Source organism: Gopherus evgoodei, chromosome 9, assembly GCF_007399415.2.
Source record: "Gopherus evgoodei ecotype Sinaloan lineage chromosome 9, rGopEvg1_v1.p, whole genome shotgun sequence".
NCBI lineage: Eukaryota > Metazoa > Chordata > Testudines > Testudinidae > Gopherus > Gopherus evgoodei.
Window position 1 is genome coordinate 86,472,980 of NC_044330.1, and position 18,598 is coordinate 86,491,577.

The following is an 18,598-nucleotide window of genomic DNA, read 5'->3' on the forward strand; positions in this document are numbered from 1 at the left end:
TCAGGCTATCACCATTTATGATGACTGCCTTCTATAGCAGAGTTTTTGATAGCTCAGCTTTCATAACAAGACTTTAAAAAGAAACCATGCAACTGTGGTATTAAGAATTAATGTTAAGAATTTACACTAAATTGTGGGTAATATTTTTTCATATGAATATGAAAAAAATAACCAAGAAATTAAAATTATGTTACTGTGGATTTTTATCCCTCTGACTGACCACTCAGAAATACAAAACGTCCTTGGACTACTCAGCTTTATGTTTTGAAAATCAGAAAGAAAACAAAAGTCATCATCAGCTTGATATATTTAAATTAATGGGGATTTATTCCAAATCTGAAAAAAGAAAATGAACAAACAAAAAAACCAACCCAAAACCCCAAACTGTGGGAAGAAAACAATACTCACATACATAACTGGTCATTAATACGTTTTAAAGCATGAAATGTGCTTACTTTATCCTCTTTCATTAGGATTATGTCTTAACCATCATTTCCTCCATTCTAATTATGGAAACACTCTGCTCAGTTTAGGTACTGTTATAGCACAGCAAACAGGGAATTAGAAGCAGCCTGATTAGAGTTTTTTGTATGCCTACACATGTCTTCACATGCTAAAGTACTTACAGGTACTCTTCCTTGCCTAGTCTTTAATTTAGGTTGTTTAATAAAATATTAATCCCACATTTCTTGAGTAATAAAAACTGCCATCCATTTTAGATCCAATCTGCATTTCTTGTTCATTCATGTAAAACAGATCAGTTCCAAACTTCAAATGCCCAAGTCAAATAAAAAAAAGGCCAATCTCATTTAAATACAGCTCAACCTCCTATTGAAAAAAAGATTATAATTTAACAAAACAATTGTTCCTTGGAGAGAAAGTCATTATTTTCCTTTATCTGAGGCTAAAGATTCTGAGGACAGGTACTCCCATGTTAAAAATGATTTATTCTGTGAACAAAGTCTTTATAATGATGGCAACATTTAAAAACAGATTCACAAAAAATAACTCCTGTAAAGGAAGAATGCTGGAATGAATGACTAAGGCCCTAATCCTGCAAATATGCAGGTGCTTAAATGTTTAAGCAAGAGTAGTCCCACGGAGTACTCAAAATACATACCGAAGCAAGATGTTCATGAATAAGGAAATAGTGGGTAGGTCACTATCCTAGTGGAAGAGGATAAAATAAGCAAGATCACGTTTTTAAAATGTATCCATGGCCAATTATGTATATAAATGCTGTTTTCTTCTGATAGTTTGTTTTTTTGAAGTCGCCAGGACTATTCAGGTGCTTAAAGTTATGCACTAGCATTGCTCTTTACAGGATCAGGGCCTACACTTCATCTCTACACTGCATACAAACATTAAGTTGATACAATAAAAGAGCAAAACACAGATATACAACTAACACAGTGACACACAACTAATTAGAATGCTTGAGTTTGCAGTACATACATAAGGTGAAATCCTGGATACACTAAAACCAATAGGTGCCACTGACTTCAGCTGAGACAGGATTTCACCCATATTATTTAACTTTGCATTCAGACTTGCATGTAACTGGCATCTTTGACCTCAATGGAAATTCTCCCTGCATAAGGACTGCAGGATCAGATCTCACGCAATCAACAGCTCACTCTTTTTCCCATTGATATAACTATAAAACTAAAGTGATCTTAGCTGAATACGCACCCTCCTAATGCCATAAAGCAAAAGTTTGCAACAAAGAGATTTAATTTCCAAATTATATGTTGCATTCAATGTTCTAAGTATACTCCTAAATTTCAGCTAACATTGATCTGTGTATAGCGGTGAACAGAAGATCAGACCACAAAGGGCTTGAACTTGCTCTCACTGAAGCTAATGGCAGAACTGCCATTGAGTTCCACAGCGCAGGATCAGGGCCAAAAAAAAAAAAATCTATTATAGTTGGCTGAATGATGTGACACATTAAACTGAACCTTGTCCATATACAGGCATTTGTAATTTTTAACCAGAAATATATTTGTAAATCCATTTTATATGGGTCATGTTGCAAGCCTATAGGTACAAGATCAGAAACTTAACACTTCTCTGAAAGTGTTATCTCTGTCAATGTTATCATGTACCTTGAACAGTTTATGTAAAAAGAAAAGTTATGGGAACTGTGTATTGATAACATCACCTATGGCATTCTGTTTGAGACAAGCTAGGTAATAATCTTTGTGATGTAAATCCTCTGGGATTCTTTCATCTGTCCTCAATCTTAAGTATACAGTTATAACATACGTAAGAAAATATCTGACCTGACACCAAGTCACATCCATGTATTAGCTAATATCATCAGCTTGCCAAAGTAAACATATATGTGTCTATCTAATTAAACAAACCCCACGTATCACTAAGGGCCAAATTCTGCCACTTGGGAACCCACTGACTTCAATGGCAATGCACTGATTTATGGTATGTATCCCTGAACGAAGATCTGATCAGCAATAATTGCTGCTCCTGTTCTCCCAGGCTTCAGAACACAAATGTCCATCTCCTGCAACCATGTCTGTCTTTATTTCTACTGTCAATTCTGAATGAGCTAATAATGCAAAAAAAGTTCTAAACCCATAGATAATAAATTCCTGAGATACTGTCTCAAACATTATTTTAGCAGTCAAGACAGTTCTTATAATATGGGACACTTGAAAGTTCATATGGCAAGAAACATCTTTCCCTAAACTCTAAATGTTGTTTTAATTTTGTTGAAATATTTTGTTTGCTTCTTTTTTAAATTAAAAATAGCAGAGAAGTAACATGATATAGATGTGAGGATTTATTGGACTTAACGATGGGTCTGTAGGGCATCCGGTGGGCAGTGCTTCCATGCTGCTCATAGGCAGACTCAACAATGCTACTGTCAATGCCCCATACATCCTGGAAGTCCAATCTTTGCAGGGAAGTACCACCAATGGTAGAGATGACTGGCAGCTCCACCTGTCACCTCTGATTGGCCCAGACCTACTATTTAGGCCTGGAGGAAATACCAATAAATAGTCTGTGCATCAAGGCAAATCTCTGATCTGCTGCTGAGATAAACCCCCTTGTTCCTGCCTCCTCAGCCAGCTCTCTGATTCCTGGCTATTGACTCCAACTGGACCCTTGGCTCTGGATCCTGGCTACTGATTCTGGCTTGACCCCTCAGGCCTGACAGCATATGGCTCTAACCATTGGACTTGACTTCCCACACCTTGGCTCCTGACACTAGGTCCCAATCCACAAATCCCAGATTTATGTCCCTAAATTTGAGGTTTATGCACCTTAGTCCCAGTTTTAAGCTCTACTGCGATATCCAAAACTCTTGACAAACCTTGCAGGTGCCCAAATTCACTCAATACCGAAGTTTCTCCCTCTGGACATGCATGCTGTTGCCTTACTCCTGGTGTTTGGATGCGTATCTCCTGCCTAAGACCCAAAGAAATCTGTTGGGATATGTAAGGGTTAAAGCAGAAAACTGGGAAACTGCTGGTGAACAGAGATGGCATTAGGGAGTAAAGCCACGGGCAAGCACCGCTTCTGTGCTTGACAGATAAACTGAAAGCATCTTTCTGTGACTGAGAGATTTAGGGCTACCCCTTTCCTCTCCCTTCTCCTTGTTAAGGGTTTGATAAGGTTGCAGCTGCCTGAGGAATGTGGGGATCAAAAGTATGCCTTTTTGGGTAAAGTAGTGTTACCTCCTTCTCCCTTTCTTTCTCAGCTACACAGGCGAGTTTGGGGTCATGGCCCCTTTCTCCCTTCCCTGCAAACTGCTGATCCAAGGAGTTCATTACCACAATTATAAAAGAAAAGTGTATCTTCAAGAAAAATTTATCAGTAGAATATGTTAATGAGGTAAATAGTAATCAGGGGCAGGGATAAATATTTTCAGTATAATGTTATCAATATTCATTGTATGGGTGTTCATATTACTCCATAAGGGTTTTAGGGGTTTTGTAATAAACGTAGGAATTTACACACTAATGCAGATAAAAAGAGTATGATGTAACTAATCTAGTGCTTATTGGACAATTGGGTCCAGGGGAACAAGTACCGCAATAAAGAAGCCCATCTACTCAAATCCGCCTGTGGGTCAGCCTGGTCTTCTTCCAACAAAATCCACTAACTGGGGAAGTAAAGATTTGAAGAAGGGTTTCCTACCTCTTAGGTGAGTACTCTAACCACTGCCTATATGGTATTCTGATGTGGGGACTCCCTCAATCTCTCCTATTGACACTGTTCCAATGTCTCTAAAGAAAGAGTGAGTGGGTTAAGGGGGACTAGGTACTGGACTTTAGTCTCCCATTTCCCATTTGTGTGTCCTCACTTCTAGGCTACAGAGTCAATCTCATTCTGCCCCAGTGACTGTTTCACTGTAGATAAACACTTAAATAGTCATTAGACCAGAGAGAAAGAGAGTGAGAATGCCTCTGGGTATGGCTACACTGCAACAAAAAACTCAAGGCATCGCATCCCAGAATCGGGGTCAATTGACTACAGCTGCAGGGCTAAAAATAGCCATATAGACATTTGGGCTCAGGTTGGAACCCAGACTCTGAGATGCTCCCCTCTCATTGGGTTTCAGAGCCAAGGCTCCAACTGGAGTCCTTTGTGCCCATGTCAGTTGACCCAGGCTCTGAGACTTGGTGCTGCAGATATTTTTATTGCAGTGTAGATGTATCCTCTGTAGCCTGGTGGGTAGGAAGTCAAGGCGCCTAACTCAGGCTTTGTGGATCACAGTGCTGTTCCTGTGACTTTCCAGGTGCCTAAAAGCTAAGCACCAAGATGCTGTCTGCAACATTGCCTAAGTTCCTGTGGATCTGGGCCCTACAGCAGGATTCCTGGCTTCTATTTGCAGTTCTGTATGCTCAACTCACTGTGAGGTTGGTGAAAGCCAGATTTTCAAAAGGTATTTAAGCACATAAAGATGCAGTGGGATTTTCAGAAGTGCCAAGCAATTTAGGCACCAAACTAGTATTAATTTCAATTGGTGTTAGATATTTAATCTGTTTAGGTGCTTTTGAAAACCCTACTTAGGCACCTAATTGGATATTTAAGCACATAAATACCTTTTAATATATAGCCTTATGGGCAGATTTTCAAAGATGCTCTACTTCAACTCCAACTAACTTTGACAGAAACTTCTAGTACTCAGCACCTCTGAAATTAAGCTCTAGGCTTTGGCCTGCCCATCTGTAAAATATCACATATAGAGGTTGTGAGGCTCAATTAAGGATGGTTTGTAATGTATTAAGCTTTAAGAGCTACTTATGGAAATACAAATTAGTGTTTCACAGCCTATTATCTACTGCATCTGTTAGTGGCTGCCATAATGATGAATAGGTTATGAAGGTAAAAGTCTAGGGTCTCAATGTCAGATTGTAAAAGGGTTTCTATTTTGCTTTTAAGCTGGTTCAACAATCAAAAGAACTTTCTGATCTAAACTTCTAATATTAATAAACATTGATGTAATTCTTCTGCTTGTTACAGCAGCATTAATGCAGGATTGAAAATGGTTATTGAGTTCAAGGCCATGGGAGGATAACAATAAGAAATGCAAGCTAGGAGTCAATTAGTACTCTAATGCAAACACTTACCTAATATCTTGGTGTTAAGTGAAGCTTCAGTCACAGCAGGCATAGAAAGTAGAAGGGGAAGGAACTGGAGAAATTCAGCAAAATGATGGATTGGCTGAGCTGGAACCATTTCATAACATCAGATGTAACCAACATCACTTTGTCTTTACAATACAAAATGGTAAGTTACTAAACAGGCTGAATTAAGTATTAGCAGCAATTTTTCACACAAGGCTGGAATATACTGGAAAGCCAAAATTACAGCTAAACAGACTTCAGACCAAATTAGATGTGCTCCTACTATAGCAGGTCTTGTGCAAAATAATGAGGATGTGGCAGATATGTACTTGCTTTTGCAAACAGCAGGCTCAGTTCTCTATTGAGGCTTTTGGGAGAGAGGAATCATGGAGGTGATATGGTTTGAAATGCTCTGTAGTAACTCCCTTGGCCAGCTACAGAAGTGGCAACAAAAGGTTGCTGTAACATGAGGCCAGAGAACATGGGAAGGATTCTAGAGGAAAAGAGGTGCTCTCTTCTCTCTTTGTAGGCAGTAATTCACACTCCAAATGGACCACCACATTCTCAAACTATTTAAAGCACTAGCAAGTAAAATCAGGGAAGAAACTATTCTCTATGCAGATTAGTGTTTGAAATAAAAGAAAGAGCTTTACAAAAAAATATTCTTCCTGCACAGGAATTACAAGTTTTTGAATGTTTCTATCACAAAGTATAATACTATAATTGATATTTCTCATTTGGAAATTGATTTCACAAACCACAGGTTCTGAACTAGAGCTATTCAGGAAATTTTTGATTTAATGTTTTTAACTGAAAAATATTGATTTGCTGAAATCAATTCTTTTTGCAGGAACGTACTAGCTTCAATGAAACACTTATCAGGAAAGGTTTTTCCCATCCAAGATGGAATTTAACCCCAGAATAGTCAATTGCCCAATGATTGGGCTACTCACTTGGGATGTGGAAGACCCTAATTCAAATCTCTGCTCTGTGTAATTAATTTAGATCAGGACTTGAGCTCAGGCAGAGCAAGGATTTGAACAAGAATCTCCCACATACCAAATAAGTAGTTCCTTAACCAGTGAGCTATTAGCTAATGGAGGAATGAGGATTTCTTGTTCTTGTTTTTCACAAAGCTTCTAAATGTTTCAAGTTCATTCCTATGCAGAAAAGGAAAACTGTTTACCACCCAGCACTATTCTGGACATCTTTTAGCAACATTGTTCTGTTGGCACCAGGACCACTTGCAGTCTTAGCAGCAGTATGTTTCCAATGATGAACAAATGTCAGCAAATTAACTTGTGCAGTCATAGACTAAGGCTATGTCTACACTAGCACTTTTGGCAGTATCACTTATGTCGCTCAGGGGTGTATAAAAGCCACCCTCTGAGTGACATAGGTTACACTGACAGAAGTATCAGTGTGGACAACACTATCTCAGCGGGAGAAGCTCTCTTGCCAACATAGCTACTGCTTCTTACTGATGGTGGCTTAATTATGTCAATGGGAGAACTCTCTCCCATATGCACAGAGGAGCTACATGAGCAACTGCACAGCTGTGCTGTTGTAAGTTCGCTAGTGTGACATGGCCTAAATGTGTTCTGCTTGCAAGGTATGTAACTTCTTAGATAGAAGGGAACAAAATTTATATCACTCATTTCAGTCTACTTCCTAACAATGGTCCATTTAGCCCAGTATCCTGTCTTCCAACAGTGATCAGAGTCAGCTGCTTCAGAGACAATGAATGGAACAGGGCTATTTATCAAGAGACACTCCCCATCAGCTGCTGCTAGTCCCAGCTTCTGGCAGTCAGAGGCTTAGGAACACCGAGAGAGCATGGGGTTACAGCCCTGATCATTTTAGCTAATAGCCACTGATGGACATAATCTCCATGAATTATCTAATTCTTTCTTTTAACATACTTTTGACAATCACAACATCTCGTAGCAACAAGTTGCATAGGTTGACTGTACGTTGTGTGAAGTACTTCCTTATGTTGGTTTTAAACCTGCTGCCTATTAATTTCATTGGGTGACCTCTAGTTGTTGTGTTACGTGATGGGGTAAATAACACTTCCTTATTTACATTCTCCAAACGATTCATGATTTTTATAGACCTACATCATATCCCCCCTTACTTATCTCTTCTGTAAGCTGAACGGTCCCAGTCTTTTTAATCTCTCCTCCTACAGAAACTGTTTCATACCCCTAACCATTTTTGCTTGCTTTCTCTGTACTTTTTTTCCAATTCCAATATATCTTCTTTGAGATGGAGTGACAGAATTGCACATGGGCGTACCATGGATTTATAGTGTGGCATTATGATATTTTCTGTCTTCTTATCTATCCCTCACGTAGTGATTCCTAATATTAACTTTTTTTTGACTGCTCTCTCTTTTCCCTTGGGACTCTAGTAGTGATCCCATCTTCCTTTGCCATAAAATTAGGGAATATTCTGAAAGGTTTTACAAAAATCACATTTTTTGTTTATTAGGCTTATGTCACATAGAAATAAGAGCTCATCACAGAAGTTCACAAACACATGGAAAACTGGCAACTCATTGTGCATAAAGATGTTCTTTTAAAAAAAAAATGCAGAGGTACCATGTGATGAGTTATGGAGGCCACAGTTTCTCCTTGTGTGATATTGGTGACAATGCACCTGGAATAGTGTGTCCAATTCTAACCACCCCAATAGAAAAAACATATAATGGATGTAGGGGATGTTTATCATTAAACATTTCTGCAACACTTAGTACCCCAGCCTGAATTATGGCTGCAGAACTGTTTGGCAGTGGGGAGGTGGTTGAGAGGCAACTACATCAGGCATTGGCAGCTAAGAATAAGGGGGAAAAATAGAGTTGGAGGCATGTCATGTGTTTCCTTGACACCCTCATAATCTGTCAGATAACATTTTCAAATATTTTTTCTCCTACGTGTGCAAGGGAAAACAACCCCTATATTTGGATGTAATAACAGCTACTAAATTGTCACTGAAAAATACATATTGGGGATCTAAAATTCTGATTACTCAAATTCCATCTGTAGTTCTTATTAGAAATACAAAGGCAGCTATTAAAAGGGAAAGAAAGAGAGAGTGTATATATTATGCACTGAAATGTTCATTTGCCAGGATCCTAGAGCAATCTATAAGGGGATTGCTTTCCTCATGACTGAAAATGCTGCTAACTCTGGTGGGGAATAGGGCAACTCACAGCTAAATTATCCAACATTTTAGAACATGAAGTGATCAGCACTGTACGCAATTGAAACTGAAGGGGAAATGCCAGGAGGCAGAATGCAGTAACTCAAATTGGAAATTGATCAGGAATACATTGGTGTTACTATCCCAAATGAGCTAAAAGATCTTTACATGGCATAAATATTCCTGAAAACTGGAGAAAAGCACAAAGAAAGCACTTTACTTGAGGAAAATACAGTGAAATATAGCAAGGCTGAGAAGAATTCTCAAGCTCAGGATAAACTTCAGGGCCTCCCACTCATGTAACCAAGCAGCCTACATGCCGTTGCTGCATAGTGCAGAAGAAATAATGAATGTGGCCTGCTACTCCCATCCACTGCTGGACCTAGACCAGCAGTGTGTACTCATGCTTTGCATTAATCCTCCGGTGCACATCCCATCTTGCTCACACCCCCTTCCATAGCAGCACTTCTAGGACACACTGAAGGACAATACCACAATGAACAGCCAAGTGCTAACACAACTTCCTGCAAGCTGGAGTATTGCCTTGCCATTTTCTAAGCCAGGCTTGATCCCACAGGGCATGAGATGCAAAAGGCCAACACGCACTGTGTCAAAGATGCAGCCAATGTTATTGCAAAGGCTCCTGCACTAAAATTCCCCCCTCCGCTAGCAGAGGAAGACCCCCCACCCCCCGAACCCGGAGAGGGGCTCTGTGCGCGAGCCCCCCCCAGCACGGGGAGACCCCAGAACCCGGGCAGGGGCTCTGTGCGCGCCCCCCCCCAGCACGGGGAGACCCCAGAACCCGGGGAGGGGCTCTGTGCGCGAGCCCCCCCCCCCAGCACGGGGAGACCCCAGAACCCGGGGAGGGGCTCTGTGCGCGAGTCTCCCCCCAGCACGGGGAGACCCCAGAACCCGGGCAGGGGCTCTGTGCGCGCCCCCCCCCCAGCACGGGGAGACCCCAGAACCCGGGGAGGGGCTCTGTGCGCTCCCCCCCCCCCCAACACGGGCAGACCCCAGAACTAGGAGAGGCGCTGTGCCCCACCCCGGAAGACGGGGAGACCTCAAACCGGGCAAGGGGCTTTGCGTCGCCCCCTCCCCCGCTCTGGAGGAACGAAACTCCGAGCCTCACCTCCTCCTGCAGGCCGCTCCCATTACCCAGGCAGCCAGCCCGGCCTCTCTCCCAGCCCCGGGCGCGGCGGCGCCTCCCCTCGCTCCCCTCCCCAGAGCCCGCACTTCGGTTTCGAACGCGGCCGCTGCCCGCGGGCGGGGGCCTGACTGGCCCCGCTGCCGCTACTGCTGCGGGGGAAGGGGGCCCGGACTCCGGGCCTGCCAGTGACAGGCGGGGGAAGCGCCGAGGCGGCCTGGCTGGGCGCGGCCCGGCTGCCTGATTTAATGGAGTTCAGCCTAGGGCTGACCCCTGCTAGCTCCAGGGTGGTAGAAGCCCCCAGGGCCGTGTTCGTATGTAAGAAGGACCCTACCGTGTCAGACCAAAGGCCCCTCAAGCCCAGTATCCTGTCTACCGACAGTGGCCAGCCTGGAGTTGGCTGATGGTGAAAACCCGCCCTCTGTTTGCAGGGAGCCTTAGTCGAGACAAAGCCGAGGGGTGCGGGTGAGGAGGTTGGGATGGGATAACAAATACCCCCAAGGTGCTGGATTTCCCAGGGCCTGGCTTTCTGCCTCCCACAGCATGTCACTGGTGTGTTTTGTCCTGATCTGTGCTTGGCTTGCGCTGTTCAGGGCCACCGGGGGGGGGGGGCAAGAGGGGCAATTTGCCCCGGGCTCTGCAGGGACCCCCACAAGAGTTTTTTTGGGGCCCCTGGAGTGGGGTCCTTCACTCGCTCGGGGGCCCCAGAAAACTTGCGGGGCCAGGTTCTGGAGCTTCTTCCGCTCCCGGTCTTCACTGGCGGAAGGACCCCCGCCATCGCATTACCGCCGAAGCGCAACCCAGTCTTCGGCGGTAATTCGGCGGCGGGGGGCCCTTCCGTTCAGGGACCCGCCGCCGAAGTGCCCCGAAGACCCACGGCGGGGGCCCCTGCCGCCAAATTACCACTGAAGAGTGGGCTGCACTTCGGCGGCGGGTCCCGCTTCGGCGGTAATTCGCTGGCTGGGGACCCCCGCCGCAGATCTTCGAGGCACTTCGGCGGCGGGTCCCAGAACGGAAGGGCTCCCCGCTGCCAAACAGGGCCGGCTCTAGACATTTTGCCATGCGGGGGGGCCCCTGCCACTTGCCGGTCCCACGGCTCCGGTGGACCTCCCGCAGGCATGGCTGCGGAGGGTCCGCTGGTCCCGCAGCTCCGGTGGACCTCCCGCAGGCCTGCGGGAGGTCCACCGGAGCCACCTGCCGCTGATGGCCCCACGCCCCCGGAATCCTCTAGGCAGCCCTGGCGCTGTTGGGGTCATGTTTGGACTGTGAGATCTTCAAAGTAGGGACCTCATCTTGGCCCATGTTTGGCTAGCATTGGGCACCTTTTAGCACCCTGGGGCCCTGGTCTTGAAGGAGCCTTCTGGGCATTGCTGTAATACAAAAGACAGGTTAGCCACTGTAGATCAGGAAACATGGTGTAGCTAATGACTGCATAATTGGAGAGCAACAGTAAAGAGCAAGATAGAGATGGATAGGCAATGCTTTGGAGCAATGGTTCTCAGTCTATGGTTTGCAGAGCATTTGCTGGCATGTACAGAGAGCTGGCTGCTCATGCTGTGCTGGCCCTTCTCCTTTCTACTCAGCCTGCCAAATCAAAAAAGCAAGACCTGCATTAAATACTTTCCTCATTTATTTTTCCATTTGTGAAATTGCTAAAGATGCTACATAGATTTTGTGTGATTGTGAATGGGAGGGGAAATAATCCACATGACAGAAAATGAGAGTTGGTGGTGTGACAGTGAAAGGAGAACACACACATAGTTGTGGTCCACTATGAGAAAATGAAGAAAAAATTATATTCAGAAAGGTCTGCCCTCTATATCAAGAAAATTTGTACCATGTGCTAATACATCTCTAACCCAAGGATTCACCTGTTTGTTTATTGTTGTAGTTCCATCTCAGGAGTTTAGTGAAGCTAATAGCATAGTAAGATTCCAAAATGAATAAGAACACAATTTGGAGTAATTTAAGATAGGCTTCCTGTTTTCATACTCTGGGACATAAATGATCACCATTTTAGGCCAATCTCTTCACAGTTTCTTCCAGATCACTAATTAAAATATCAAATAAAACAAAAACTGATAGATCCTTACAGTTCACCACTAAACATGGTTTGCACAATACAACACTTTCTCTCATCGCATTACCCATTTTTATGAAAATAGGTAATGACTTTAGGTTACTGACTTGGTCAGAATTTGAATTGATTTCCTAGAGATGAAAGATTCTGATGTTTCATTTCAATCTCCTGATCCACCCAATCCCTTTTAAATTCATAATTTTGGTGCATGAAAAATATATTACTCTTAACAGGTTTATTCCTTTGACATTTATTCAGGGAAGGTATTGTCTTCACATTTGAGTCATTTGGTTTAGAGTCCAGGATACATACAATTCTTTTTTTTTTGTTTTTTGTCTCTCTTAAACAGGTCAGTTTATTGTTGTAACGTACCATTTGATGTCTAGGAAGTTCATATTTTGAACAGCATATTGTTTGAACCGATATTTGTTTCTAAAAGATTTGAAGATGCTAATGATGGTCCAATCTAGTTATGTCAGAGGATATTAAGATTTGCTACCACTAATGTAGTGGAGTTGTTTCTATACAGAACCATAAATAGTGTTGTGTGAGAAGCACTGACAGACTTTTACTGCAGCTCATCTCTTCATCATACGTTATATTTAAATTTTAACACAATTGTTGAATGTCTTATGTGATAGACCCAGGACAGTTGGGTATAACAAAGAAGTAGAAGGCAGATATACTCTCTACTGGATTAGCAGTTTTCTGTTCCCCGACTGACCAGAGCAGGGGCTGCTCCAGACTAATGAGAACACCTGACTCCAATTAAGGCCCTTTTCATACTATAAAAGGGCTCACTTCTGTCAGGCTGGCAGGAGCCAGAGGAGAGGAAGGGTGGCTGAAGGGCTGATTAATGAAGACATCCTCAAGCAATTGATAAGGGAGCCCTAAGGTAAGGATGAAGAAGGGAAAAGCAGAAGTGCTGTGGGGAAATTACCAGAGTTACTACATTTCCCTGAGCCGTGAAAGGTTGGCTGCCAACAGCTGCTACCATTAGGGTCCCTGGGCTGGAACCCAGAGTAGAGGGCAGGTCTGGGTTCCCCCCACAACCTGCCACTATAGAAACACCTCCTGGAAGGGAAGACAGGCCCCTATCAGGACAGGAGGGTAAACTGTTCTGAAATAAGCCCTAGGAACAACAGAGACTGTGAGAGTTCTCTCACCAACCTCCTCGCTGGCTTATGATGAAAAGGGCTCAGTAGACTGTAATCCTGGCCCTAGAGTGAGAAGGGCTACGTAGAGGGTCGCAGTGAGCCGCTAAAGCTAGCATAAACCACCTAGAAGCATGGGACCCACAGGGACAAGGTCGGAGCCCTGCCACACTTAGTACAGGCAAATGCTTTCTGATGCCTCCATCCACTAAGGGTATGTCTGCACTACGAAATTAGGTCAAATTTATAGAAGTAGATTTTTTTAGAAATTGATTTTATACAGTCAATTGTGTGTGTCCCCACTTAAGACCATTAACTCGTCAGAGTGCGTCCACAGTACCGAGCGTTGACTTCCAGAGCATTGCACTGCAGATAGCTATCCCACAGTTCCCACAGTCTCCGCCGCCCACTGGAATTCTGGGTTGAGCTCCCAATGCTTGATGGGACAAAAACATTGTCGCTGGTGGTTCTGGGTAAATGTTGTCAACACCTCCCCTTTTCCCGCCGTGAAAGCAACGGCAATAAATCGTTTCTTGCCTTTTTTTCCTGAGTTACCTGTGCAGATGCCATACCACAGCAAGCATGGAGCCCGCTCAGCTCACCATCACCGTATGTGTCCTGGGTGCTGCCAGACATGTTACTGCATTGCTACACAGCTCATTGCCTTTTGGCAGCAGACTGTGCATTACAATTGGTAGCCATCGTCGTCATCTCCTGGGTGCTTTTTTAGCTGACCTCGGTGAGGTCGGTCGGGGGCTCCTGGACATAAATGGGAGAAAACAATGGCCAGCAGTCGTACTGCACCATCTTCTGGCAAGCAGCCAGGAGACGCCGATGGCTAGCAGTTGTACTGCACTGTCTGCTGCCAGCCTAAGATGTACAAGAGTGATGAAGTGGATCAAAACAAGAAAAGGACCAGATATGTTTGTATTCATTTGTTCCTTCCTCCTTCCATGAATAGTGTGGGGAGGGATAGCTCAGTGATTTGAGCATTGGCCTGCTAAACCCAGGGTTGTGAGTTCAATCCTTGAGGGGGCTATTCTGTGACAACCCTGTAAGCCATGTTATCAGTTACCCCTCCTTCTGTCAGAGCATCAGCAGAGAATCGTTTCACACCTCTTTTCAGCGCAGATGCCATAGCATGGCAAGCATGGAACCTGCTCAGATCATCGCCGCAATTATGAGCACTGTAAACATCACGTACATTGTCCTGTAGTATATGCAGAACCAGAATCTGCAAAAGCAAAAGCAGGCAAGTAGGTGACAGCAGCGTGGTGACGAGAGTGATGAGGACATGGACACAGATGTCTCTCAAAGTATGGGCCCTGGCAATGTGGACATCATGGTATTAATGGGGCAGGTTCATGCCATGGAACGCTGATTCTGGGCCCAGGAAACAAGCACAGACTGGTGGGACCACATAGGGTTGCATGTTTGGGATGATTCCCAGTGGCTGTGAAACTTTTACATGCGTAAAGGTACTTTCATGGAACTTTGTGACTTGCTTTCCCCTGCCCTGAAGCGCAAAAATACCAAGATGAGAGCAACCTTCACAGTTCACAAGCGAGTGGCGATAGCCCTGTGGAAGCGTGCAACGCCAGACAGCTACCGGTCAGTCGGACATCAGTTTGGAGTGGGCAAATCTACTGTGGGGGCTGCTGTGATCCAAGTAGCCAATGCAATCAAAGCTGCTGATATCAAGGGTAGTGACTCTGGGAAATGTGCAGGTCATAGAGGGTGGCGTTGCTACAATGGGGTTCCCTAAGTGTGATGGGGCAGTCGATGGAACCCATATCCCTATCTTAGCACCAAGCCAACAAGTACATAAACTGAAAGGAGTACTTTTTCCATGGTGCTGCAAGCACTGGTGGATCACAAGGGATGTTTCACCAACATCAACGTTGGATGACCGGGAAAGGTACATGATGCTCGCATCTTCAGGAACTCTGGTCTGTTTCAAAAGCTGCGGCAAGGGACTTTCTTTCCAGACCAGAAAGTAACCGTTGGGGATGTTGAAATGCCTATAATTATCTTTGGGGACCCAGCCTACCTCTTAATGCCATGGCTCATGAAGCCGTACACAGGCAACCTGGACATTAGTTAGGAGCTGTTCAACTATAGGCTGAGCAAGTGCAGAATGGTGGTAGGATGTGCATTTGGATGTTTAAAAGCGCGCTGGTGCTGTTTACTGACTCGAGTAGACCTCAGCAAAACCAATATTCCTATTGTTATTACCACTTGCTGTGCGCTCCACAATATCTGTGAGAGTAAGGGGGAGATGTTTATGGTGGGGTGGGAGGTTGAGACAAATCGCCTGGATGCTGATTATGCGCAGCCGGACACCAGGGCGGTTAGCAGAATACAGGAGGGTGCAGTGCGCATCAGAGAAGCTTTGAAAACCAATTTCATGACTGACCAGGCTATGGTGCAAAAGTTCTGTTTTGTTTCTCCTTGATGAACCTCCCTCACTCTACTTGCCTGTAAGCTAACCACCCTCCTCACCTTTCATCACCACTTGCAGAGGCAATAAAATCGTTGTTGTTTCACATTCATGCATTCTTTATTAATTCATCACACAAATAGGGGGATAACTGCCAAGGTAACCCGGGAGGGGTGGGGAAGAAGGGAAGCACTGGGTGGGGTGGGGGAGGAGGGAAGGATAAGACCACACTGCACTTTAAAACTTATTGAATGTCAGCTTTCTGTTGTTTGGGCAGTCCTCTGGGGTGCAGTGGTTGGGTGCTCGGAGGGGGCCCCCCCTGCATTCTTGGATGTCTGGGTGAGGAGGCTATGGAACTCGGGGAGGAGGGTGGTTGGTTGCACAGGGGCTGTAGCGGCGGTCTGTGCTCAAACTGCCTTTCCTGAATCTCAACCATACGCCAGAGCATATCAGTTTGTTCTCCAGTAGCTTCAGCATTGCCTCTTGCCTTCTGTCACCAAGCTGATGCCACCTATCACCTGAAGCCTGCCACCTGTCCTCACGTTCATATTGTGCTTTCCTGGACTCTGATATTGTCAGCCTCTACGCATTCTGCTGGGCTTTTTCAGTGTTGAGGACTGCATGATCTCAGAACATTTCATCGCGAGTGCTTTTTTTCCCGTCTTCTAATCTTTGCTTGCCTCTGAGAACGAGAAGATAGTGTGAGCGTTGAAACATTTGCAGCTGGTGGAAAATATAAAAAAAAGGAAGAATAGTAGTTAAAAAGACACATTTTAGAAAACAATGGGTAGACTCTCTGTCATGGTAAACCTTGCTGCTGACATTACATAGCACATGTACTTTTGGTACAAGGTCGCATTTTGCCTCTTATTGAGGGTATGCTGGTTTGGTGTGAGAGAGCTTTCATGCAGGGCCAGGCAACAGAATTTGGCTTGCAGGCAGCCATGGTAAGCCACAGTCTTTTGGCTTCTTTAACCTTCATAACATGTGGGAATGGTTTCAAACAGCAGTGCCCTAATTTCCCATACCAAGCAGCCGTTGGGTTGGCCATTTAAAATGGGTGGGCCATTTAAAAGGAGGAGGGGCTGCAGTTTTCATGTTAACATGCAGCACAAACCCAGCTCTCACACACACAAAAATATTCTCTGGGATGATCACTTCATCACTCCCCCCACCGTGTGGCTAACAGCGGGGAACATTTCTGTTTAGCCACAGGCAAACAGCCCAGCAGGAATGGGCACCTCTGAATGTCCCCTTAATAAAATCACCCTATTTCAACCAGGTGACCAGGAATGATATCACTCTCCTGAGGATAACACAGAAAGATAAAGAACGGATACTGTTTGAATGCCAGCAAACACCGGGACCATACGCTGCCATGATTTGTTATGCAATGACTCCAAACTATGTGCTTCTGGCCTGGCATGGTAAAGTGTCCTACTATGGAGGACGGAATAAGGCTGCCCTCTCCAGAAAGGCTTTCAGGAGAGCTCTATGGAGATGTCCCTGGAGGATTTCCACTCCATCCCCAGACACATTAACAGACTTTTCCAGTAGCTGTACTGGCCGTGAATGCCAGGGCAAATTAATCATTAAACACGCTTGCTTTTAAACCATGTCTAATATTTACAAAGATACACGCACCAGAGGTCTCTTCTCCACCTGGCGGGTCTAGGAGGCAGCCTTGGGTGGGTTCGGGCGAGGGGAGGTACTGACTTCAGGTCCGGGGTGAGAAACAGTTCCTGGCTGTCAGGGAAAACAGTTTCTCTACTTCCTTGCTGTGAGCTATCTTCAATCTCTTCATCATCATCTTCCTCATCTGCAAAACCTGCATCCCTGTTACGTGCTACATCATTGATGGAGTCAAAGCACAGGGGTGGGGTAGTTGTAGGGGCACCCCCTAGAATGGAATGCATCTCATCATAAAAGTGGCATGTCTGTGGCTCTGACCTGGAGCTGCTGCTTGCCTCTCCGTTTTTTTGCTAGGCTTGCCTCAGCTCCTTAAGTTTCACACTGTTGCAGCCTCTGTCCTTCATGCCCTTTGAGATTTTTTTCAAATGTTTGGGCATGTCATCTTTTGGAATGGAGTTCTGATAGCATAGATTCGTCTCCCCATACAGCGATCAGATCCCGTACCTCTCGTTCGGTCTATGATGGGACTCCATCATGGTCACCTCTGCAGGTGAGTGCAGATCTCATCAGCAGATCGCCATGCTGGCCAAACAGGAAATGAGATTCAAAAATTTGCGGGCCTTTTCCTGTCTACCTGGCCAGTGCATCAGAGTTGAGAGCGCTGTCCAGAGCAGTCACAATGGAGCACTATGGGATAGCTCCCAGAGGTCAATACCTTCGAATTGCAACCACACTACCCCAAATTCGACCCGGCAAGGTCAATTTCAGCACTAATCCCCTCGTCAGGGGAGGAGTACTGAAATCGATTTTTAACAGCCCTTTAAGTAAAAAATAACAGCTTCATCGTGTGGATGGGTGCAGGGTTAAATCGACGTAACGCTGCTAAATTTGACCTAAACTCATAGTGTAGACCAGGGCTAAGACTGCAATATCCCTTTTAACCATAGGGCTGCATAAGAATCCATACTTGATAGGTATGTGTATTTCCCAGGTGACTGTAATCCAGTTAACCTTGTGGACAGAACTAATTGCGCCTTACACCATACTCTGATGATGGGTAAAATTTATGTAACTCATTAATGAAATATACCCAGGTGTTTTCACCCAAAAACTTTAGAACTCAAATATTTGAAATCTGAGAAATAAGTGTTTAGAGTTAAAAACATCAATATTTTTTTTTCTTTACCAGCATAGGCATTGAAAGTGCTGCCAACTAGCACTCAGATTCTGTAAATCATTGAACAGAATGCTTAATTTAAAAATATTGCACAGAAAATGGTATGGAATATGTTTCTCTCTGAGGGGTTACTGCAGAGGGCCTGCTGCATTTGAAAATGGTGGTTTCAG

General features: G+C 44.6%; 1 protein-coding gene across 5 annotated transcripts in view; it reads right to left on the reverse strand.

The window, feature by feature from the left end:
• Positions 1-10,066, reverse strand: part of C9H8orf48 (chromosome 9 C8orf48 homolog) — a 37,985-nt gene extending 27,919 nt beyond the window's left edge. The window contains exons 1-2 of one of the 5 annotated variants that reach the window (XM_030575660.1): positions 9,931-10,066; positions 5,601-5,743 (exon numbers count right to left, since the gene is read on the reverse strand). In XM_030575660.1, coding sequence (XP_030431520.1) covers positions 5,601-5,709 — 109 coding nt within the window. In that variant the 5' untranslated portion in view covers positions 5,710-5,743; positions 9,931-10,066. Of the gene's footprint in view, positions 1-3,337; positions 3,450-5,600; positions 5,744-9,930 lie in introns of those variants that run through there. The other 4 variants (XM_030575657.1, XM_030575658.1, XM_030575659.1 and 1 more) reach the window with 4 other exon arrangements.
• Positions 10,067-18,598: the final 8,532 nt, after the last annotated feature.